The 18,726-nt window shown below is 40.9% G+C and overlaps 1 protein-coding gene across 3 annotated transcripts in view; it reads left to right on the top strand.

The window, feature by feature from the left end:
- The window catches only part of LOC105280357 (cyclin-dependent kinase 4), a 21,633-nt gene extending 2,907 nt beyond the window's left edge, over positions 1-18,726 (top strand). Inside the window, exons 1-5 of one of the 3 annotated variants that reach the window (XM_011340853.3) lie at positions 6,057-8,378; positions 16,504-17,252; positions 17,459-17,824; positions 17,906-18,066; positions 18,184-18,726. In XM_011340853.3, the coding sequence (XP_011339155.1) occupies positions 16,524-17,252; positions 17,459-17,824; positions 17,906-18,066; positions 18,184-18,391 (1,464 nt within the window). In that variant the 5' untranslated portion in view covers positions 6,057-8,378; positions 16,504-16,523 and the 3' untranslated portion in view covers positions 18,392-18,726. Of the gene's footprint in view, positions 1-6,056; positions 8,379-9,933; positions 10,052-16,503; positions 17,253-17,458; positions 17,825-17,905; positions 18,067-18,183 lie in introns of those variants that run through there. The other 2 variants (XM_011340854.3, XM_011340852.3) reach the window with 2 other exon arrangements.

The raw sequence follows: 18,726 nt of genomic DNA, 5'->3' as shown, positions 1-18,726 counted from the left end.
CGAAAAAATTTAATGGATCGCATTTCCATCTGCGACTCGCTGTACAAACGCAACGAAAACGTACCATTTTTTAAGCAATTAGTGACGGGTGACGAAAAATGGATCATTTACAACAATGTAGAACGAAAAAGATCCTGGGGTAAGCGAAATGAACCAGCATTAACCACTCCGAAAGCCGGCCTTCATCCAAAAAAGGTCATGCTCTGTGTCTGGTGGGATTGGAAAGGAATCCTATATTATGAGCTCCTACCACACAACCAAACAATAAATGCAGATAAGTACTGCTCGCAACTGGACGAATTAAAGACAGCGATTCAGGAAAAACGTCCAGAATTAGCTAATAGGAAGGGCGTCGTGTTCCATCAGGACAATGCCAGACCTCATGTTTCTTTGACTATCCGACAAAAATTGTTGGAGTTTGGTTGGGATGTGCTACCTCACCCACCGTATTCACCAGACATTGCACCTTCAGACTTTCACTTATTTAGGTCTTCGCAAAATTCTCTTAGCGGCAAGAACTTCAACTCTTTGATCGACATAAAAAACCACCTTGAGGAGTTTTTCGCCGAGAAACCTAAGAAGTTCTGGGAGAATGGAATCTTCCAGTTGCGTGAAAGATGGACAAAGGTTGTGAAACAAAACGGTGCATACATAAGTCAATAAATATTTATCGACATAAAAAAATGTTGCCTTTGAATTTTCCTTCAAAATCGGCACGAAATTTCCGGACGACCCAATATTTAAAATATAATATTTAGTCGTTTAATTGACACGAATATTATTTATTAAAACAATTAATGCGATCATGTATACATTTTATACTAGTTTGTTGGTGCATTAGTCACGCGCAAGAGTGTAATTAAAATTTTTAAAACTTGCATATAAATCAAAATAGTAAATTTCATACCAATGTTATGCATCCTTGAAATTGCCGGCACGCAACATAATATCAGCAACCTTGAGTGCTGCCTTGAGCGAGATCGCGCGTCATTTCTATATCTTTTGACGTGACATGTTAACGCACAAGTGCTATTCTCTATAAGGCATTATCAATGAAATATTATAATACGTGCAAATTAATTCAGTGCTTTTTTTTAAGAAATTGATTCTTTATCTATTTTTTTCAAAAGGGGATTTTTGTCAGCTGATTGATAAATGGAGAAAAATATTTAAAATGTTGGCGAATATTTCGAAAATTGACATGTTCATTATTCTTTTGTAATATAAAGACTCAATTTCTTTGAAAAAAATTAATGCGCGCATCTAAATAATATTTGCATTGTACGCTGGCTACTATTCTTGAGAGGGCGCCAGCGAACAGCGACTTTTAGATCACGCCAATTTTTAGTGTTGATTTTATATAGTGCCTTGTCGGTGACTGATTCTTGAGTAGTAGTACTGGTAGTTGGTGGTATATCATTCTACCTACTACTTGACCAATAGTTGGTACTGGTGAAAATACTCAGCAGATATTTTTTCATCCATCAGCAGGTTTTTTGTGAATTGTATTATATATATAAAATAAAATTCACAGAAAAAATATCCACTGATGATTAACAAACTTAATTATAAAATCAGTAACGTGCAACAACTGACATATTATAAATAAATAATTGTAGTATGAGATTTTGCTGCAAATAAGTTTGCTGATTTAATTTGCTTGCAAAATCAATGCGGTAGAGTCTAAAAGATACCTAAAAAGAAAAAGGCCGAGCGTTAAAGATTTTATTAAAAACTTTCGATCGAGATCGATAGTTATCGAGATATCGAGAGAAGCATAAACGACGTTGTCGTCTACATCTCGGGCGCACAATTACTGTCGTAAAGACGTTTTAAGCGTCGTGTCGCCGATGATAGTCAAAACGACCATCCGCACCCGGTGGTATCAGAGATAAAAAAAAAGAGACAAGTGCAAGAGCGACCAGACGAAGTGGTAAAAAAAAATCTTGCAGAACACGGAGGGGAGCAAGGAACCAAGGGGCGCGATCTTGAACGCCGATAATTGATGACCTCTAATATGAAATTGCGTTTGAGCATGAAAGATCAAATTGATCTTGTATGTCGACTTGATCAAAAATTAAAAATAATAATCTCAATTATATTGCATATCAAATAGTTATATGATATGTTGAATAAAATTACAGTCATTGTATATGGTTGCATGTCAGTTTTATCGCATTAGTTGCGGTCTTATTGCATTGATATTAAAAATATCATGTTAAAGCAGCTAGATTACGTCAGGGAATAAAATACAAATTTAGATCATCAATCCGTTCAATGTCACATTAGGTAGCACTTTGCGAATCTGTTGGCCACCGACATCTTGAACGTATCAATTTTGCAAATTGCCGCTTATCTCGTCCGACATAATCAAGTTGGTGAATAATCTCTTCGTGCACGAAGATACCCGCCGTACATACACGCGTAGCTCGCGCGGCCGACTGGCGCACATCCTCTTTCCGAAAGGCTACATTCCGACACGTCCAACCCTAAACGCATCGGCCAACCCCCTGATACTCTTCCAGGAATGATCAGGCGAACTGCGACCCGAGGAACGACAAGAATCGCAAACAACATTGAGGGAGAAATCGCACGCGATTCCCCAAAACGAAGGAAGGGAACGGAATAGGACGAGACTCGTCGTGTGTGTCATAACTGAGCCCGAAGGTGCAATGAACCGGTCGGTCGTCGGAATGACACCGTCGGAATGGGACATTCCTTCACCCGCCGTCTTTAATTGCCGCTTTCATCCGCAAAGCCGGCCGGCTGTGGTGTTTCGTGGATCCTGCGGCATCATAGAAGAGAGAGAGAGAGAGAGAGAGAGAAGAAGAAGAGAGACAGCAAGTCTTCCGTCGAATCGATCGCGGATCCCTCTCGGTCGCTTTGTGCGACTCGGCCGCATTGCAGGACTATCGAGACACGTCTCCCCCTCCCCCCAACTCTGCCTCCTTCGTCCCTCCTTCGCCGCCCTTCTCTGTCCTACCCACTCTGACGCTGCTCCTGGTGCTCCCACCGTGTGTGCACCAGAATGCCTCCGACCTCACCAAACTAGACGCCGGACTGGTTTTTGCCCAATTTAGATCCCCCATTGTTCGGTCCGCGCTGGAATGAAAATAGAGGAACCACTAACCGCATCACATTCGCGTACATCGCATGGGGAAGCACCGGGCGGCAGCGAGGTGCGAGCACCGCCTCTTGGTCTCGTGCCAGATTGCCGTGCACGCGGGAGAAGGCGGGTGTAAGGTCATACCAGAAGTGAGTGCCGGGCAATGAGCGCGCAATGGTTCCGATTCCGCGAGGATGAGTTTCCTGGTTCCGCGAGGAGAGCAGGACTTCCCAGCGTGTACCGAAGTAAATAACAGCCGCATATGTACTATTATATTATATTTATTTCCGGAAGCCTTGATCAAAAAACAATCACGCGAGTACAGGTGTGCCTGTGACGATCTTTTCGTTTGGGAATTAAACTATTACGCAGAAGCTAAGTGCACATTTACGACGTTATCGAAAGCGGATTTAATGATACTGCCTATAGTAACTGTATTCGTACGATCAGTATCTCCGTCGTGGTATTCGTTGATTAGATACACAATATTCGCGAAACTCAGCACTGTCGAACTTCTTAGGCAGCAATGTGTCATCACGCTTTAGTCCAATGTGTCCGCTAACATTTTGCGCAACTGGCTCGTTCTTTATTCCAATCCTTCGACCGATGGATGGGAATTTTGTTTTCACCGAAATAATTTTAATTTGGGCTAAATAATTGCACGGTTTAGTCCTATGATGCAGTTTGAAACACGCATATGCAGAAGTGTCAGCGCGATATTACAGCGCATCGATAAGAAGTCGAAGTGCATATCGACATGTTCCCAGGGTTACAGTCGGTTCATTGTGTTTCCTTCCTTCTCGAAGTACGCCGAAATGTCATGAAAGGAGCTCTATGAGCAACCAGGTGCAGGCGGTCTCCAGGTGTTCTTCGTTGCAACGTCACGACACCGTTCTGGTATTACTTTCTTCATCATATTTTTGTCTGGAAACATCGAATGTACATTTATTTTGCACGAAAATTATTAGCGATGACAATGATAAATAGAAACAAAATCAGTTGGCGGAATGGATCAAGAAATTAATTCAAGATTAATTCAACCCACTCAAAAAATACGGTATATTTATATTTAGGTATACACTTCCTTTTCATCGTGCGTATCCCTAGAAACGATTTAGAAATAAAAATTGATGTTCCGTGCAGCTTGAGTAATTTAATGAGAATCTAATTTCGTTATTGCGACAAAAATGTAGCTAGCTTTTGTCGACGCAGCGGGTCCTCGTTATACAGCATATAACGGAACTCAATCCCCTTCTGTTTCTAGGGTCGTCGTATTTTCTCCATGGAATGTGTCGCGTGGCGTCACTTCACAAAGGCTGAAAGACTCACTATAAGTCCCGCTTAATTATTCAAGGAAATACGATATTTTCAACGCGAAGTTGTTTTGAAATTGTTTCTTTAGTTCTAAATATCTAATCACGATGACGAAAATGATATAAACTATGATAACAATCACAACGCAGTTCGTAAAAATAAATAAAAAAAAGACATATCTTTTTAGTCGAGTCCAATTTTTCGATGTGCTAGTGATCGCCGTATGAGATCGCCTGAAACTCAGAAGATCGTTACGCGGAAATAATATTCATTGATTCATACGTCATCTGGCTGCAGTATGCGTCACCGGTTTACTGCACTTATAGAAACAGGCGGCGTTAGATGCATCACTGGTTTGTCACGCAGGATAATTCTGTACAAGCTGCTCGAATAACAAGTGATGAGTAGGAAAACTGCCCACTAATCATCACTCAGCGCTGAGTGGCGCCAGTCATTCGCAGATAAGGGAGATATTTTTCTTCACTATTTTAATTTTAAATCTGTATCTTAAATTCTGGAATTAAATATCTTTGTCAGTAGTATTTTTCTTAATTCTTGATGAATTTGTTCGCAAGAGAACAAATATGTAGTTACATCAAGCAATAATATGACGCGTCTGCAGACTGTCTGCACAAGATTCGCCCAAGACCGCTCACACCTGCGTTACCGCGAACGCCTTGCCTTTGACCATCACTCGCCTTTCTCCGCAGACGTTCCCCGATTATTTTATTATTCCATTCGCCCACGAAGTAGGGAGTAGGGCAAACCTATTTCCAGCACTTGGCGATTAATTAGATACAGGAAGTAGTTACAGCCCTGCTGTTAAAACCGAGCCCTGTAAAGGGCCCGGTGCTCGCCGGGCCCACTCCTGGGCCGGGCCATGAAGCCTCCCGGCCCATTCCATTCCGCGGATCCGTAGTCGTTTCTCGCGTGCATCGCCCGCCGGAGGAAGCATTCCATTCATGTTTCGGAACGCGCAACACGCTCCGAGCCGCGAGTGAGAGAAGGCCGCGAAGAGGACCGGCCGTGAGGCCTCCGCACGAGGAGCGTAGAACAGTCCTCGCTACCTGGCGCCGACGATCTTCGCGCGACGACGACGTGCTGTGATGACGGGTCCTGCGGCGTCGACAGTCTGCAAATGCGTTTAGTGCAGGACACGTGATACCGCATTGTCGCATTGTCTGGCCGCAGCTGCGAGCGCACATCCGCGGATGCAGTGAAGCTGCACTGGTGCGTCCTCTTTTTGTCTTGCTGCTTTTTTGTCGCGACTTCGCCCGCGCGTGTTCGGGAACTGGTCTCACGCGCGGAATCGCTGCTTAAATTGCTTTGACTGCGGATTGATTGGGGATTTGGTGGATGGCTATTTTTACGTTGATTGAAGAGCCACGTGTGTGCGCATCTTCGCGCGGAGGTGCAAAGATAATAATGCGCGGTGTATTATCTCTCGCTTTTGGTTCTATCACGATAGAATTGGGTGTCTGTAAATATAACGGGTTGATTAAGTGGTTTATCGCGTGTTTGTGTTACTGATAAAGACGTGTGATTAGGATGGTAAAACATCTAGTGAGACGTCTGTCCTGCCGCGCCGGCGCCAACTACCATAGAAATAGTTATCAGACAGAGAATGTTCTATTTACTGCTTCCATTTTGTAGTGAATAATAATTAGCTCTCGGGTTGGTGTAATTTTGCTAATATGCTTTGGAATATTTATCGATACTCTCATATCGATAAAATTGTCACAATATCTTATTTACAACTGCTTTGGATGATATTTACATAGGCCATCCACATTAATTTTTAAGTACCTTTTTTTCTACCTCTTAATAATTATTCACCGACCTCACAAAACAACAAATCTGGAAAAGCAAGTAAATATTATAAGAGGAATCTTTATTTGACAAATGAATCACGGGGGTTTACAACCAATCGTTGTCTCAACTGTCTTGATTTCCAAAGTGCGTAACCATGGCGCATCCTCCGCATGCTAAGGCGGCTGTTGAACTCCCCAGCCTCACTTTGTATATGTATAAGATTATCGCTTTTAAATCATCTGATGCACAGCCAACGCGTGTCGCCAATTCATGTACGCGCAGCGAGAGGTATTCCAAAAGGGCATCCTTTGAAGATGCTCTCCGCAGAGGATTCCTCCCGCAGCACATGCAACTTCATCTCCGACAGAGAGCTCTTCTCGTTTTCCGAAAGCGCGACGGGATCACGTCTGTAACCGCGTGCGCGTGCGAGTTTTACGACGACGTGGATGTTGAAATAACGGAGGGTCCTGCAAAGTCACTTTGTGGTCGTCGCGAAACCGCCGCACTTCCTTCCTTCGTGGGTGATAGTGTCAAGTGCGGATGACGAATGTGTAATGTCGCGCCGTTAATTTCCCCGGGAATATGCATGCGACTCCGTGGCGATACTAATGTAGGATGTACTGTGACAATGACCCTCCAGATTATCTAGGAATTTAACAAAGGGACGGAATTATGGAAGTCGTAGTTAATTATGTTTCACTCGGTAAAGACATTCTCATTTTAATGAGATAGTATTATATATTTTTTTTAATTAACATGTTAGGAATGTTTGTTTTCGATAAATATCAAGAAAATATGTGTTATTGTTGCAAAAACGAATTCAACAAATTTATTCTAGTAAGAATAATCAAAGTATCAGTCAGATCAGTTCTTTTTCTCTCTCATAGAATCAAATATTAATAGCTTAATATTTTAAGCATAGAAACATATGTGACATGATCATGGATTATTTTCTAGTTACAATAGTTTATCTTGATCTTTTAACGGCAACAAAACTCCCATCGTAACACATGGCTCGAAACGTGTATATAATAATAAACGTGTGTGTGATAATGCGTTAGATACAAGCACCGGTAAATTCATGCATTTTAAGCATTTCAAATCATCTCCGCATCTACGCCAATATTTGCGTGCACTTGCCAGGACTTCACCGTCATTCGCGGAACGAGGTATTCATGATCCTACTTTGAATAAATACACATAAATCCCCGCGATAATGATCGTTTTTTTTTACTCATCGATAATCGGCGCTACGCTGGTGGGAAAGTACTATTTTCTGAGCGGAAGTTACATGAGTAGCGGGGAAAAAGCAAGTTTCACATTAAATATGACCTACGCTGATGTGATATCATTGATCTGTGTAATAACGTTGCGTGGGAGCATCAATGAACACTGAGTCACATATTACGTACAAAATGACATGTTAGACGATACATGCCGACTAAAGTTTCAATTTAATTTTACATATATTTGATTCTAAACATGTAAATATTTTTACACGCATATTGCATTCCATCAAAACAATTTTTTTAAATTACGCATTTTATTTTATTTAACTTTACAGTTTTCGTTTAATTACGACATCTAACGTCATGCTAAGAAACATCAGAAGAATTTTTTACAAAGAATCTCGTAACGAGAATTGCAGCTTTTGCCTAGAATTTCTCGGAGGAGAGGGTTCGTTAGCATTCAACGCGTTTGGACGCTGTCCAGAATCGAGCTTGGCCGTTAAGAGTTTAACCCAGTGACGTGTTACTCCGGAGTTCAGCTGATTGAGCGTCATGAATCACATTCCTCTACGAGCGGCAGGTACTATGCGCGTAGCGTCATGCGTTTCTCCGAAATAGTATCTGGAAAATCGTAATCTCTCCGCCGTTCATATAAACCCCGACCGTATCGCGTGCGGCCATTCAGTAACTCGTACGAGCCACCGTATACATCGGCTCCTCGGCGCGCGTCCCTTCGGACACGATTCACAAGGGCCCTGGGCCTCCGCAACGGTGTGCGAGGGCCCTTTCTCTCAGGCAGCACTTCCCAAACTAGGGTTCCGCGAGATGACGAAAAATTACACGTTCCCTGCCGCTTGTGAAGCCTATTTAAACGACGCGCCATCCGCTTTAGGGGTCACTACTGCAGCCATAAATATGTAAGTACATACGGGCGAATATCGACTTTGTTTGCTCTTCAGTATTATGGGCTTGTAACCTCTCTGCGTTCTCGCTAGGTCTTACTTAGATCCTTATATCTTTTAATATCTTTTGTTGGATCATGTTGGTGTGGGGAAAACTCGCGCATTTTTTAAGCTTATTAGGTTTTTGCAACATTTTTTCCAAAAACCGAAGGGATGATTAAGTTCTTATAGATTTACATAACATTTAGTAGTTCATATTGCAACAGATTTCGCTTATTTATTTAGTTTAAATATTTCATTTAAATCATACATGATATTCTTTGTGCATTGTATACATGTACAATGGCTAACATTAATTTGAGTAAAAAGTAGGCTATAGATCAATAACGTGCAGATGCTAACCGGTTTTCCGCATCAGCATATACTGGTAGAATTATAGTGTCATTAACGTAACAAATGCGTATCGTTTATTGCTTTGGAAGATTAAATCTGACATTTATTTATCCGACGCGGAAGAATATTATTTCCATCTATCATGAGCCCACGTTTGCTCGCGAAAAATGTGTATAAATAGCTTCGTGTGTCAAGATAATTCCTTCTGTAGACTGTATATTCAAGCATTTACAGTCCTGCAACATTACAATTACATCGATTCTGCTTGCCTGATTAAATTACTCGCCCTGATCATTTAGAGATACCGAGATAAATGGGGGACCGGTATCTTCCATCTTCTAGCATTAATGGGGAGCGTAGTAGCTCCTCAATACTAGATTCACTTATAATTCAAAAGACCGTCTCAGGGGCGGTGATCTGCACGTAACCGCTAGACGTGTGACCAAAAGAAAAGAAAGAAGAAGAAAGGAGAACATGACAACCTGGGTTCTCGAAATTGGAACCAATTTCAGAGCTAAGAACTACTGATTAAAGTGATTAAAGATTCAAGTGCGTGCCAAGGATCTTGGAAAAATGATTCTCCCTTATCGCAGTAACGGGGTGCGCTCCCCGACCTACTCGATAGGTAACTCGATCGTGGTTCGAGTTGGAAAGTGGGACGCGGCAGCTGGCAGAAGCCGGAACACCATGCGACGCGACGCAAAACAGTCCCTTCGAAAACCGGCCAGCCCGCTCGAGGGCCCGCCGTCAACTGATCGGATCCGTTGAGCCCGGCGCGGCAAACCTCGCTTGTTCTACAGCCTGACCCACAGCTTGGTTTGTGTCGGGTTTCATGCCGCCTATCGCCGGATACAGCCTGACGATTCGTCGGCCGGGCGACGGCCACGATTGTGAGTGGCGTACGGGCTGGTGTGTGCGTGACGCGCGTCGCCTCCTGTGTGCGGCTCATAATTCCGTTGTGTGTCTCGCGCGAGTGCTTACGAGTGAGTGCGTACGCCGGGGCATTCGTTAATACCGTTTCCGGCGCGCGCGGAGACCCGTGCACACGGTCTCGGTTGTGTTGCATTGCGTGCCGCGTGTTCGCACGTTTGTACGTTCGTCACCGTTGCCCTCCGTTTCCGTTTTCTCCGTCGCACTCGTCACCGTCATCGTCACCGTCATATCCATCATCCTCATCAACATCATCATCTTCATTGTCATCTTCTTCTTCTTCTTCTTCCACGGGCACGCAGCGTCGCAGTTCCCGCTGTTCCGCTCCTCTCACGGGAGGTCAGCACTTTAGCATCGGTGGGTAGGTAAGTGCGGAATGCGAGATTCGGGATTGCTGCCGCTCGGAACACGAGAGGTGCAAACTCCCGGGAGAGAGAAGGAAAGATTGGGCCTCTCATTGCCTCCCGAAAGCAGAGCTCACGGTGAAATATCAGCAGCCGGTTTTCGGTAGTTTTCTTTTTTTTTCGTATTAGCGGCCAATGCGGGGGATCCATCGTGTGTCTGGCATGTGAAGCCGCCTGGGCCCCGGAATTCGCACAATGATTGGACGGGGCGGTTCGCGACGAATATAGTCAACCGCCAACTTCTGGGGTTGATGAATGAAACAAAAAATTGTACGCGGGAGATGCGTAATCAAGCCACGATTTAAGTGGGTTTTCTGATAAACGTGACTGTACTGATAAACGGATAAAAATCATGATATTTGAAATCCGTAGATTAGTCGACGTAATAATAGATTTTTCTTAACCGATAGGATGGCCGTTCGAATATAGAGTTGCATTTCTGGTTAGCTAATGAGAAATTTCAATGCATGGATAATCCGATTGCCTCGTGCGAGTGGGAATTTAACATTCCGTAGATTAAAAATAAATTAAAATTAAATTAGAAAGTGAAGAAATAAAATACGATTGTATTATTTATTATGCACGAAAGAAATTATTTATTATACAAGAAACATACATTAAATTTAATGGATTTCAATTTTGTGATTTTAAGAAATATGATGGATTTTTATGAGGAATCGTCAGAAATCTTCAAAAACTTAAGTAAACGTCTGGATATAAAAACAGAACAGTGTGTTTCGATTTACTACGGTGTTTCACAATGTGTTCACCGTGAGAAATGCATTTCTACGGAATTATGGGAGTATGTCTACGAAACGCACGATGATTGGACGAAGGAGTATGTGTGAGGTATTCTTCAGTGTGTGTGAAGATAAGCCAAGAAGCGACAGTTCGGTGACGGGGGTAGTTTGCCCTACTCCCGCCGCTATTGTACATCTCCCCTTGTTCATGAACAGTGTGCGTGGAGAGCTACGTGACAATTAAAACATGGGAATCTTCAAAGCTAGATGGCAGCATTTCATCGTATATTTTATGTAGACAAAACTTCTATTAAAAATTATAATAATTAAAAAAATAGTTTTTGCATTTTTGCTCATATGCGTTGTGTTTTAATAATTTGCATTTTAGAGATTAACATGTACAAATAAATTAATAAATTAAATTGAAAGATATATCGATACATACGTTACATATTATGTTCGAATATCTTGACATTTTTCCTTGCATATCTTAATACGTTATCAACACGTACCTTATTCGAGCGTAATGCGTTTAGTGATAGAGGATAATTCTGTTAGTTTTACCTCCGCATGAATAATTTATGCTGAACAGTATTCTAAGAATTATACCCGCGGTACATCGCATTCATACTCGATTAAATCTACAGAGTTTCAACGCATAAGTGCACCGCTTGCAGTTCCGTATCTTCCAGGAAATATGATGATCCTCTCATGATAAGGCGCCACTATGTATTCTTCGTGGACATCTTGTATATATGCATGAACCCTGCGGACATCAATCTACAACTATAAACGCATTCACAGGGCTCGGAGTAGTACTTAATAATCTTCATTCAGAGATTCATTTAGAGAATCCGAAAACTATCTTGTTTCTGTGAAACAAAATATTGTTTCGAAAATAGGGGGAGACCGTGAGACCCACACTCACAGGCGCTATCGAGGCGACGTACGATACTGAATATGATACGTACTCTCGTAGTGCTCCAACGCTCGTCTTTTCGTTCTAGAGATAGAAGTGAATGAGAGCGTTGAGCAAGTGTTTGTTGTGTGAAAGAACTTGAGCACGTAGCAGTGTCAATCCCGCGAATAATCTGGAAGCAGTGACGTCCTGTTTACTCCGTTGGCGTGACGAAAGAGAGCTCAGCGAACAACAGCGTTAGATTCGTGTATTTTCAGCGTCTTTAATTAGACAGGGCCGACGAGCGGTACTCGTAAATTATTCGAGTTCCTAATTAGACCGCCGTGTTGCTCCCCCCGCGGGACTAGTGTTCCCCGCGCGAAGAACGACGTTCTTTGTCGGCCGCTTTATCAGATGGGAGTTATCCGAATGCAGATAAAAACATTCTATTGCTATTGGACGAAGTAATTAATAATTTTCTTGACGATTGTCTCGTTGAGATTTTAATTGACGATCAGTGCACTGGAGAACAAACGCAACTGTCTGTCAGCTCTCTGCCAAGGTGTACGTTTGACACTTTCCAAATGGTAAACAAGTATCTTACACTTAGGATACAATTTTCATGTACGCAAATGCGCGAGACTGCAGCTTAAACCGCGCGAATCTGTTTAAACAATTTTGTGCTTGTGGTGTTGGTTCACGTGTGTAAAATAGGGATGCAATATGCAAAAATGCAAATACAAGATCGTGTTCTTGCTTATTTGCATACATTACATTTCTTCGTCGTACGCAATAAGCAATAAATGAAGCAGCAGCAACACCAGCTGTGCGCGGAATCATCGATACAAAATAAGCGATATGGAATACCCGCATCTTCAGTAGCATCTAGAGTAGGAGTGACCTCCTTTGTGCATGCCAGGGTTAATAGCGTTGCGATTCTCGCGGGTCGCCAGGCGAGATAAAACGCGAGATTTTTAATGGGACGGATCATGGCTTCGCGTGGCATTTAACGCATTCCGCCTTATTTAAGAGAGAATCCCCGAACTTGGGGTGCTTATCTCATCTACCTCGCGTCATAATGAATTAATGGCGCGCATCGTACGCTCGCGTGCGGCCGTTCATTCATGCAACGCGGACCTCCGCACGTTGCGACGCCCGACTTTGCAAACAATGGGCCGTAATGTAACTTCAATTACGTTGCAATTGAGGCGGCGCATGATTTACACACTGCCCCCCGCTTATCGTTACGTGCTACATAGTGCATAAACATCGTAACACGTGTAACTTTACGGAAGTAAAGCACGGAAGCGTAGCAGTTCGTACGATCTGAAATTTCATTGACTGTGAGAAACGTGTGACGCGAGCTTTTCCATTCAGAAGTGATCTCTTCGTGAGACAATACGATATGATAATAATGTATTAATAATGACGATTCTTTTTTTTATTTTTTTTTTTTTCGAAATATGAAAAATGAGATGAATCACAGTATTGAAGGAATTAGAAAATTCCTCAAAACGCCAGTAGTTTCAATTATAATGATCCACATTTATTTACGACCAGACTGGCTAGACAAGATGTACAAATTAACACGACGTTTCGACCTCTGTTTCGGGTCCTTTTCAAGTGTAAAATATAGTCACTTCTGCCAAAAAGTGACCACCACAATTAAAAGATATATATGAGAAAGGTAACAAAGGTAACAAAGGTGAGCAATCACGACAATCCTTGAACGCAGCCGTAAGTAATAAACGTGGATCATTATGTATTGAAGGAAGTTATGTGGATATTAAGTGATAAGCAGCAGGATTTTCAAATGATACTCATTTTTGTGAAGATTGCGCGTTTTTTATGATCTTTCCTGCTCTTCTATCTTTGACATTTTACATTACGAGAATATGAAGAAACACGATTCTACGTTTATGTGGAATTGTGCCATTCTTAAAATAACGTTGATGATATCATACCAAATCGAATATTGCTTGATTTTTGCGTTTTTTAAATTTTTATGAATCTAGTCATAGACGGAAATTACGCTGAGTCCGCGTATATCGTCGAGCACTTCATCGTGCAATACGATAAGAAGATTGAGTAACTCAGCATTCCGATGTTCGAAAGTTCTTGTGTTATCTAATTTCCTTAAGCGGAAGTCGTGTTTTTCCACACGAGTTTCGTGTTTTCGAGACTAGGTCGATATTACAACGCATATACTGCTGGAAATAGTAAATCAGGCATGAACGACTCAATTTGTAAGCAATCTAGCGGATGGAAATACTTAATAGAATGCACAGAAATTGATTAATTACTTATAGAGTTCCATGAAAATTTAGTTAAATGTTTCTAAACTTTTGTGCGTTTCATAAAGTTGTTCTATCCATTTAGAGCTCGCATCATCGGATACCCATGAGTATTCTCTCACCGTCAACTTTTTGCGTCGACCTTCTTGAGGTAGGATTCTCGTCCTTTTTGCAACCCTAAGCCATAATGCAGGTTTAAAAGGTAGAAAGCTATCGGTCCTTTCTCAAATCTTTTAGTGGTAACTGAGAAGACGCTGCCACCAATAAAATGACTTTTAAAAAAGAGAAGCGACCGGTATTGGAAAAATTCTATGATGGAATGAAACTATTCGAAACAGTTTCAAAATACTGCGAACACGTATGCATAAAGTTGCTACTTTTCTCCCAGAGTAAGAAGTACATCCATCTTCTTTTTATTTTTCTCATTGTTTCGCCAAACTCGGTCCAACCATCTAAAATTATTTTATGAGGGTCTTTCAAAATTTTTGTTTGAGTCGCTTTGTATATATAATACCAACGTGCCCTTGAGGAAAAGGTATAATAGTAAAGTTGTGTTCAATTCCTCGTGCATCCATTTTTTCTTCCTTTTCTCTCGTTCCACTTTTCTAGTTGGAATTTATTATCACAAGAGGAAGTTGATAGAGTAATTTAATCAAAATCACGGTAGTACATCCGTCTGCGAAGTATTCTTCTCCAAAATTACCAGCTATTTAGATCGTTCGCTATTATATTTGGCATTGTAATATCACTACAGCAAGAACATTTTATAACACTACCATAATTATTACTTGATTAAATGAATATGTATAAAAATTTATAATTTATAACGGAATGTAAAAAAATACGTTGCGTGATGCTAAAATTAACGATACTGCATTATCTATAACTGCTTGACTTTTCCCACGGTTACATTTTTAATGCTTCTTCATAGCGACCACGTGTCGCTATGAAGAAGCGGGTAAATCACGTAAAATGATAACAGCGCGTGGTTTATTATTTCCTCCGGATGAAATCGGATGCCTTCTTACCAGCATCTGGTTATTCAAAATCGTTCGAATGAGATGTTTTTCCTGTTGATCATACAAAATGTAATTTCGTATCTCTGCGTACAACACGTGGGTATCTCCGACTTCCTCTTTGTTTCGTTATCATCGTCTTTACCGTGTGATTTTAATGCCGCAAGATGACATTTCACTGTCCAAATTCTAAACAACGCGAGCAAATGATGATCAAGATGAGAGAAGACACTTCTTCGAGTTTTCGCACAACTCTAATCTCACACGACATATTGCAAGCGTTTTATATTAGGTATCGAAAGTCAGGGAAGGTAGAAAGGACAGACTTTTGAAATTGACCGTCTTCCTTATTGGTACAGCTCATGTTAGCTGATTGGACCTAAAAAATAGAAAAAGAACTCGGATTGGTCCAAGGACTCCTTCGCACCTAAAAAATGCGCTAGAAGGAATGCGCTGATGGAAAACTAAAGTTAACGGACGTGTAAAGCGCAGGTGTCAGTGCAGATGTTAGCGGCGCACGGTGTTCGTCTGCTCTTGCAATACGTCTTGAAACTTTAATAAGAACGGTGTGCGATAGAAAAGAGTGCCTGCGTGTTTGCTTCACGAAATACAGACACTTCTTTACTTCGTTGTAGTGTACAAAGACAGACGTGCTTTCCAACATACCGCGCACAGTATCTTGATCCACGAATCGAACGAGGAAGATCGTAGATCAGGAAGAATCGAAACTTCTGCATTCTGATAATAGCAGATTAATATCTGATCTGGATTTTAATCACCGCGCGTTTAATCTTACTATTTGTCATTTATTGATACGTTTTCTGTATATTTGTATTCGAATTGACGTGACTCGAATGGTTAAATTGATGATTAAGTTATTATACTACATTTGGAAAAAAAGTAATTCTTTATAAATTCAGCTTACTACTTTAACATATAAGATTAAACACATAGGACAGTAAAATAGCTTGTCGTATATTAATTTTATAGCAGAAAAGGCGATCTTTAAAAACCACAAAAACAAAATTCTACAAAACATCGCTACAATATTTAAATGCTAATCTTAATTAATGACCTAGTAGTATCTTAATTATAATGACATTTTATTTTTATTTATTATATTTTATTGAGTCATTCTTTAATAATTATCCAATAACTATGAATTGTAATCAATTAATCAAATTAAATCCCGATTAGGATTAATTTGTAATTTTGAAGAGTGGTTTTAGAATACAGGACACGTATACATGGCAAGACCTATTTCAAAAATCATGACAATGAAAAGCGTTATTCTACGGTATCAGATATTTTTGGTGGCAATCGAAAAAATTGCTGAAAATAGAGAGATATTTATATCTCTCTTATATTACTTGAAAGATCTTGTGCATCTCACTATTGTTATTGTTGTTATTTGTTATTATTTATTGTTGTTATTTATTATTATTGTTATTGTTATTGTTGTTAGGATATCGTGAAAATGTTGTGATGGCTGGTACATCACAACGTTCGAGCGAAGAGCTCGAACCAGATCTATCGGTCCAACCAGCTCCAAAAAGGTCCAAATGGTCCGAAACATCCGATGAGCCGTCTGTGAAAGGACGTTCAACGGAAAGCACTGAAACACCATCTACGAGCAAGATCTCGTTAGAGACTGACGTTACATCCGAACAAGAAAAGGACAAGCAATCATCCGATGTTGCGGAATCAGCGGGAACGTCGGAACAATCGGCTTTGATCGGCGAGACGTCTACGGAATCGAGCGAGGAATTAGTCCAAACTGCGGAATCGAGCGAGGAATTAGTCCAAACTGCGGAATCGACCGAGGAATTAATCCAAAAACATTCGGAGGCCTGCGAACGAGAGAGAGATACCGCGGCGGAAGCGATTCCAGGTACCTCGCAAGGAACAGAGCTCGGCACACTGAAATATATCGTAATGAAGTGCAGCAATCCAGTGAACCGTCGTACCTCCTTGGCAGTTGATGATGAAAGCATGTCCAATTTCCCGCTGCGTAGCAATTCAGCGTACGAGACTCTCTCCTCTATCGGGGGCGGCGCGTACGGCACGGTATTCAAAGCGAAAGATAAGTCAAGCGGTCAAGTCGTAGCGCTTAAGAAAATCAGAGTACCTTTGTCGGAGGATGGTTTGCCTGTGTCCACTGTCAGGGAGATTGCCGCCCTCAAATCGCTGGAGCCATACGAACACCCACATATCGTGAGTACTCATGAACAACACGGTATTTGTTAATGAGAGACATTTTTGTGTCACCGAAACATTACAATCTTCATCGAGAAGATTGAACAATACTGCGTTTTTTGAAGACGGAATATTTTTACTCGTTAATTGCATTCTTATATATTTTTTAATATATTTCTTTTACCTGAAAATGAAAATGTTGTTATTTCTTCTTGTTTATCCAGGTCAGATTATTAGATGTTTGTCAAGGAGAAGAACAATCCGAGGGGTCCTTGTCAGATGACGAACAGCAATCCGAAAGGTCCAGTCGTGGTCTTAGCTTGTGGTTAGTGTTTGAGCACGTGGAAAGAGATCTCGACTCGTTCATAAAAAGTCATCGAGTACAAAATCCGCGATCGTTCATCCCGTCAAGTCAAGTCAGGCAAATGATGAAGGAGTTACTTACTGGGGTAGATTTCTTACACAGTCATAGAATACTGCACAGGGATTTAAAACCGCAAAATATTTTGGTCACGCGAGACGGGAGAATCAAAATTGCAGACTTCGGCTTAGCCAAGACTTATGATTTTGAGATGAGATTAACTTCGTTGGTACGTATAACGTATTTGTCGCTTCGCATGGCAATATCTGCGGGTTTACCAAAGGCTTTATAACATTTTGTCATTTTGTAGGTGGCAACTCTTTGGTATCGAGCGCCTGAGGTACTTTTGGGATGCTCCTACGCTTCTTCTGTAGATATCTGGTCAGTCGGCTGCATATTTGCAGAACTTTGTAGATTGGAGCCATTATTCCCAGGTGGCAGCGAGGGTGATCAACTCGATAGGATTTTCCAGTGAGTTGATATGCCGTTTGACCTCTTTTCATATTAAACAAAAAATATATATATGCACTTTTCTGCACGTTTTATTCTTTGTTTCTCCGACTCCAGATTTATTTATTCATTTTTCAGAGTTCTGGGTACTCCAACGCAGAACGCATGGCCGGAAAACGTATCGCTTAGTTGGAACGCTTTCCCGTACAGACAACCAAAACATTTTGGTGCAATAATACCAGATCTCAATGAGCATGGTCTAGACTTAATACAGAGCATGCTCGTGTTCAATCCTGAGAGTCGTATAACAGCAGCTCAAGCTTTAACTCACAGATATTTTAACTGACAGTATCGTATAATCCGTAAGTTACGATAACTAAATGTAATAGTAAATTAAATATAGAATTATTAATACATCAATTTACATGTATTTACATACATATTATAATTAATGCATTATAGATATAACAATATTATAAATTTACGATTTTAGTATTAAAAAGTAAGATGCAGGTTTTTTTATTTTTTATTACAAAACAGTGGATAACACTTTTTATCCACATCCTATTAAGTTAATTTTATTTTCTTAATTATCTAATAGATCGAATATATAATCGAACTAGATATTAAGGTATCATAGATAAATATAATAATATTCTTTAGCAATAGACTCCTACAAAA

Source organism: Ooceraea biroi, chromosome 1, assembly GCF_003672135.1.
Source record: "Ooceraea biroi isolate clonal line C1 chromosome 1, Obir_v5.4, whole genome shotgun sequence".
Classification (NCBI taxonomy): Eukaryota; Metazoa; Arthropoda; class Insecta; order Hymenoptera; family Formicidae; genus Ooceraea; species Ooceraea biroi.
This window is presented reverse-complemented; position numbering and strand designations above follow the sequence as displayed.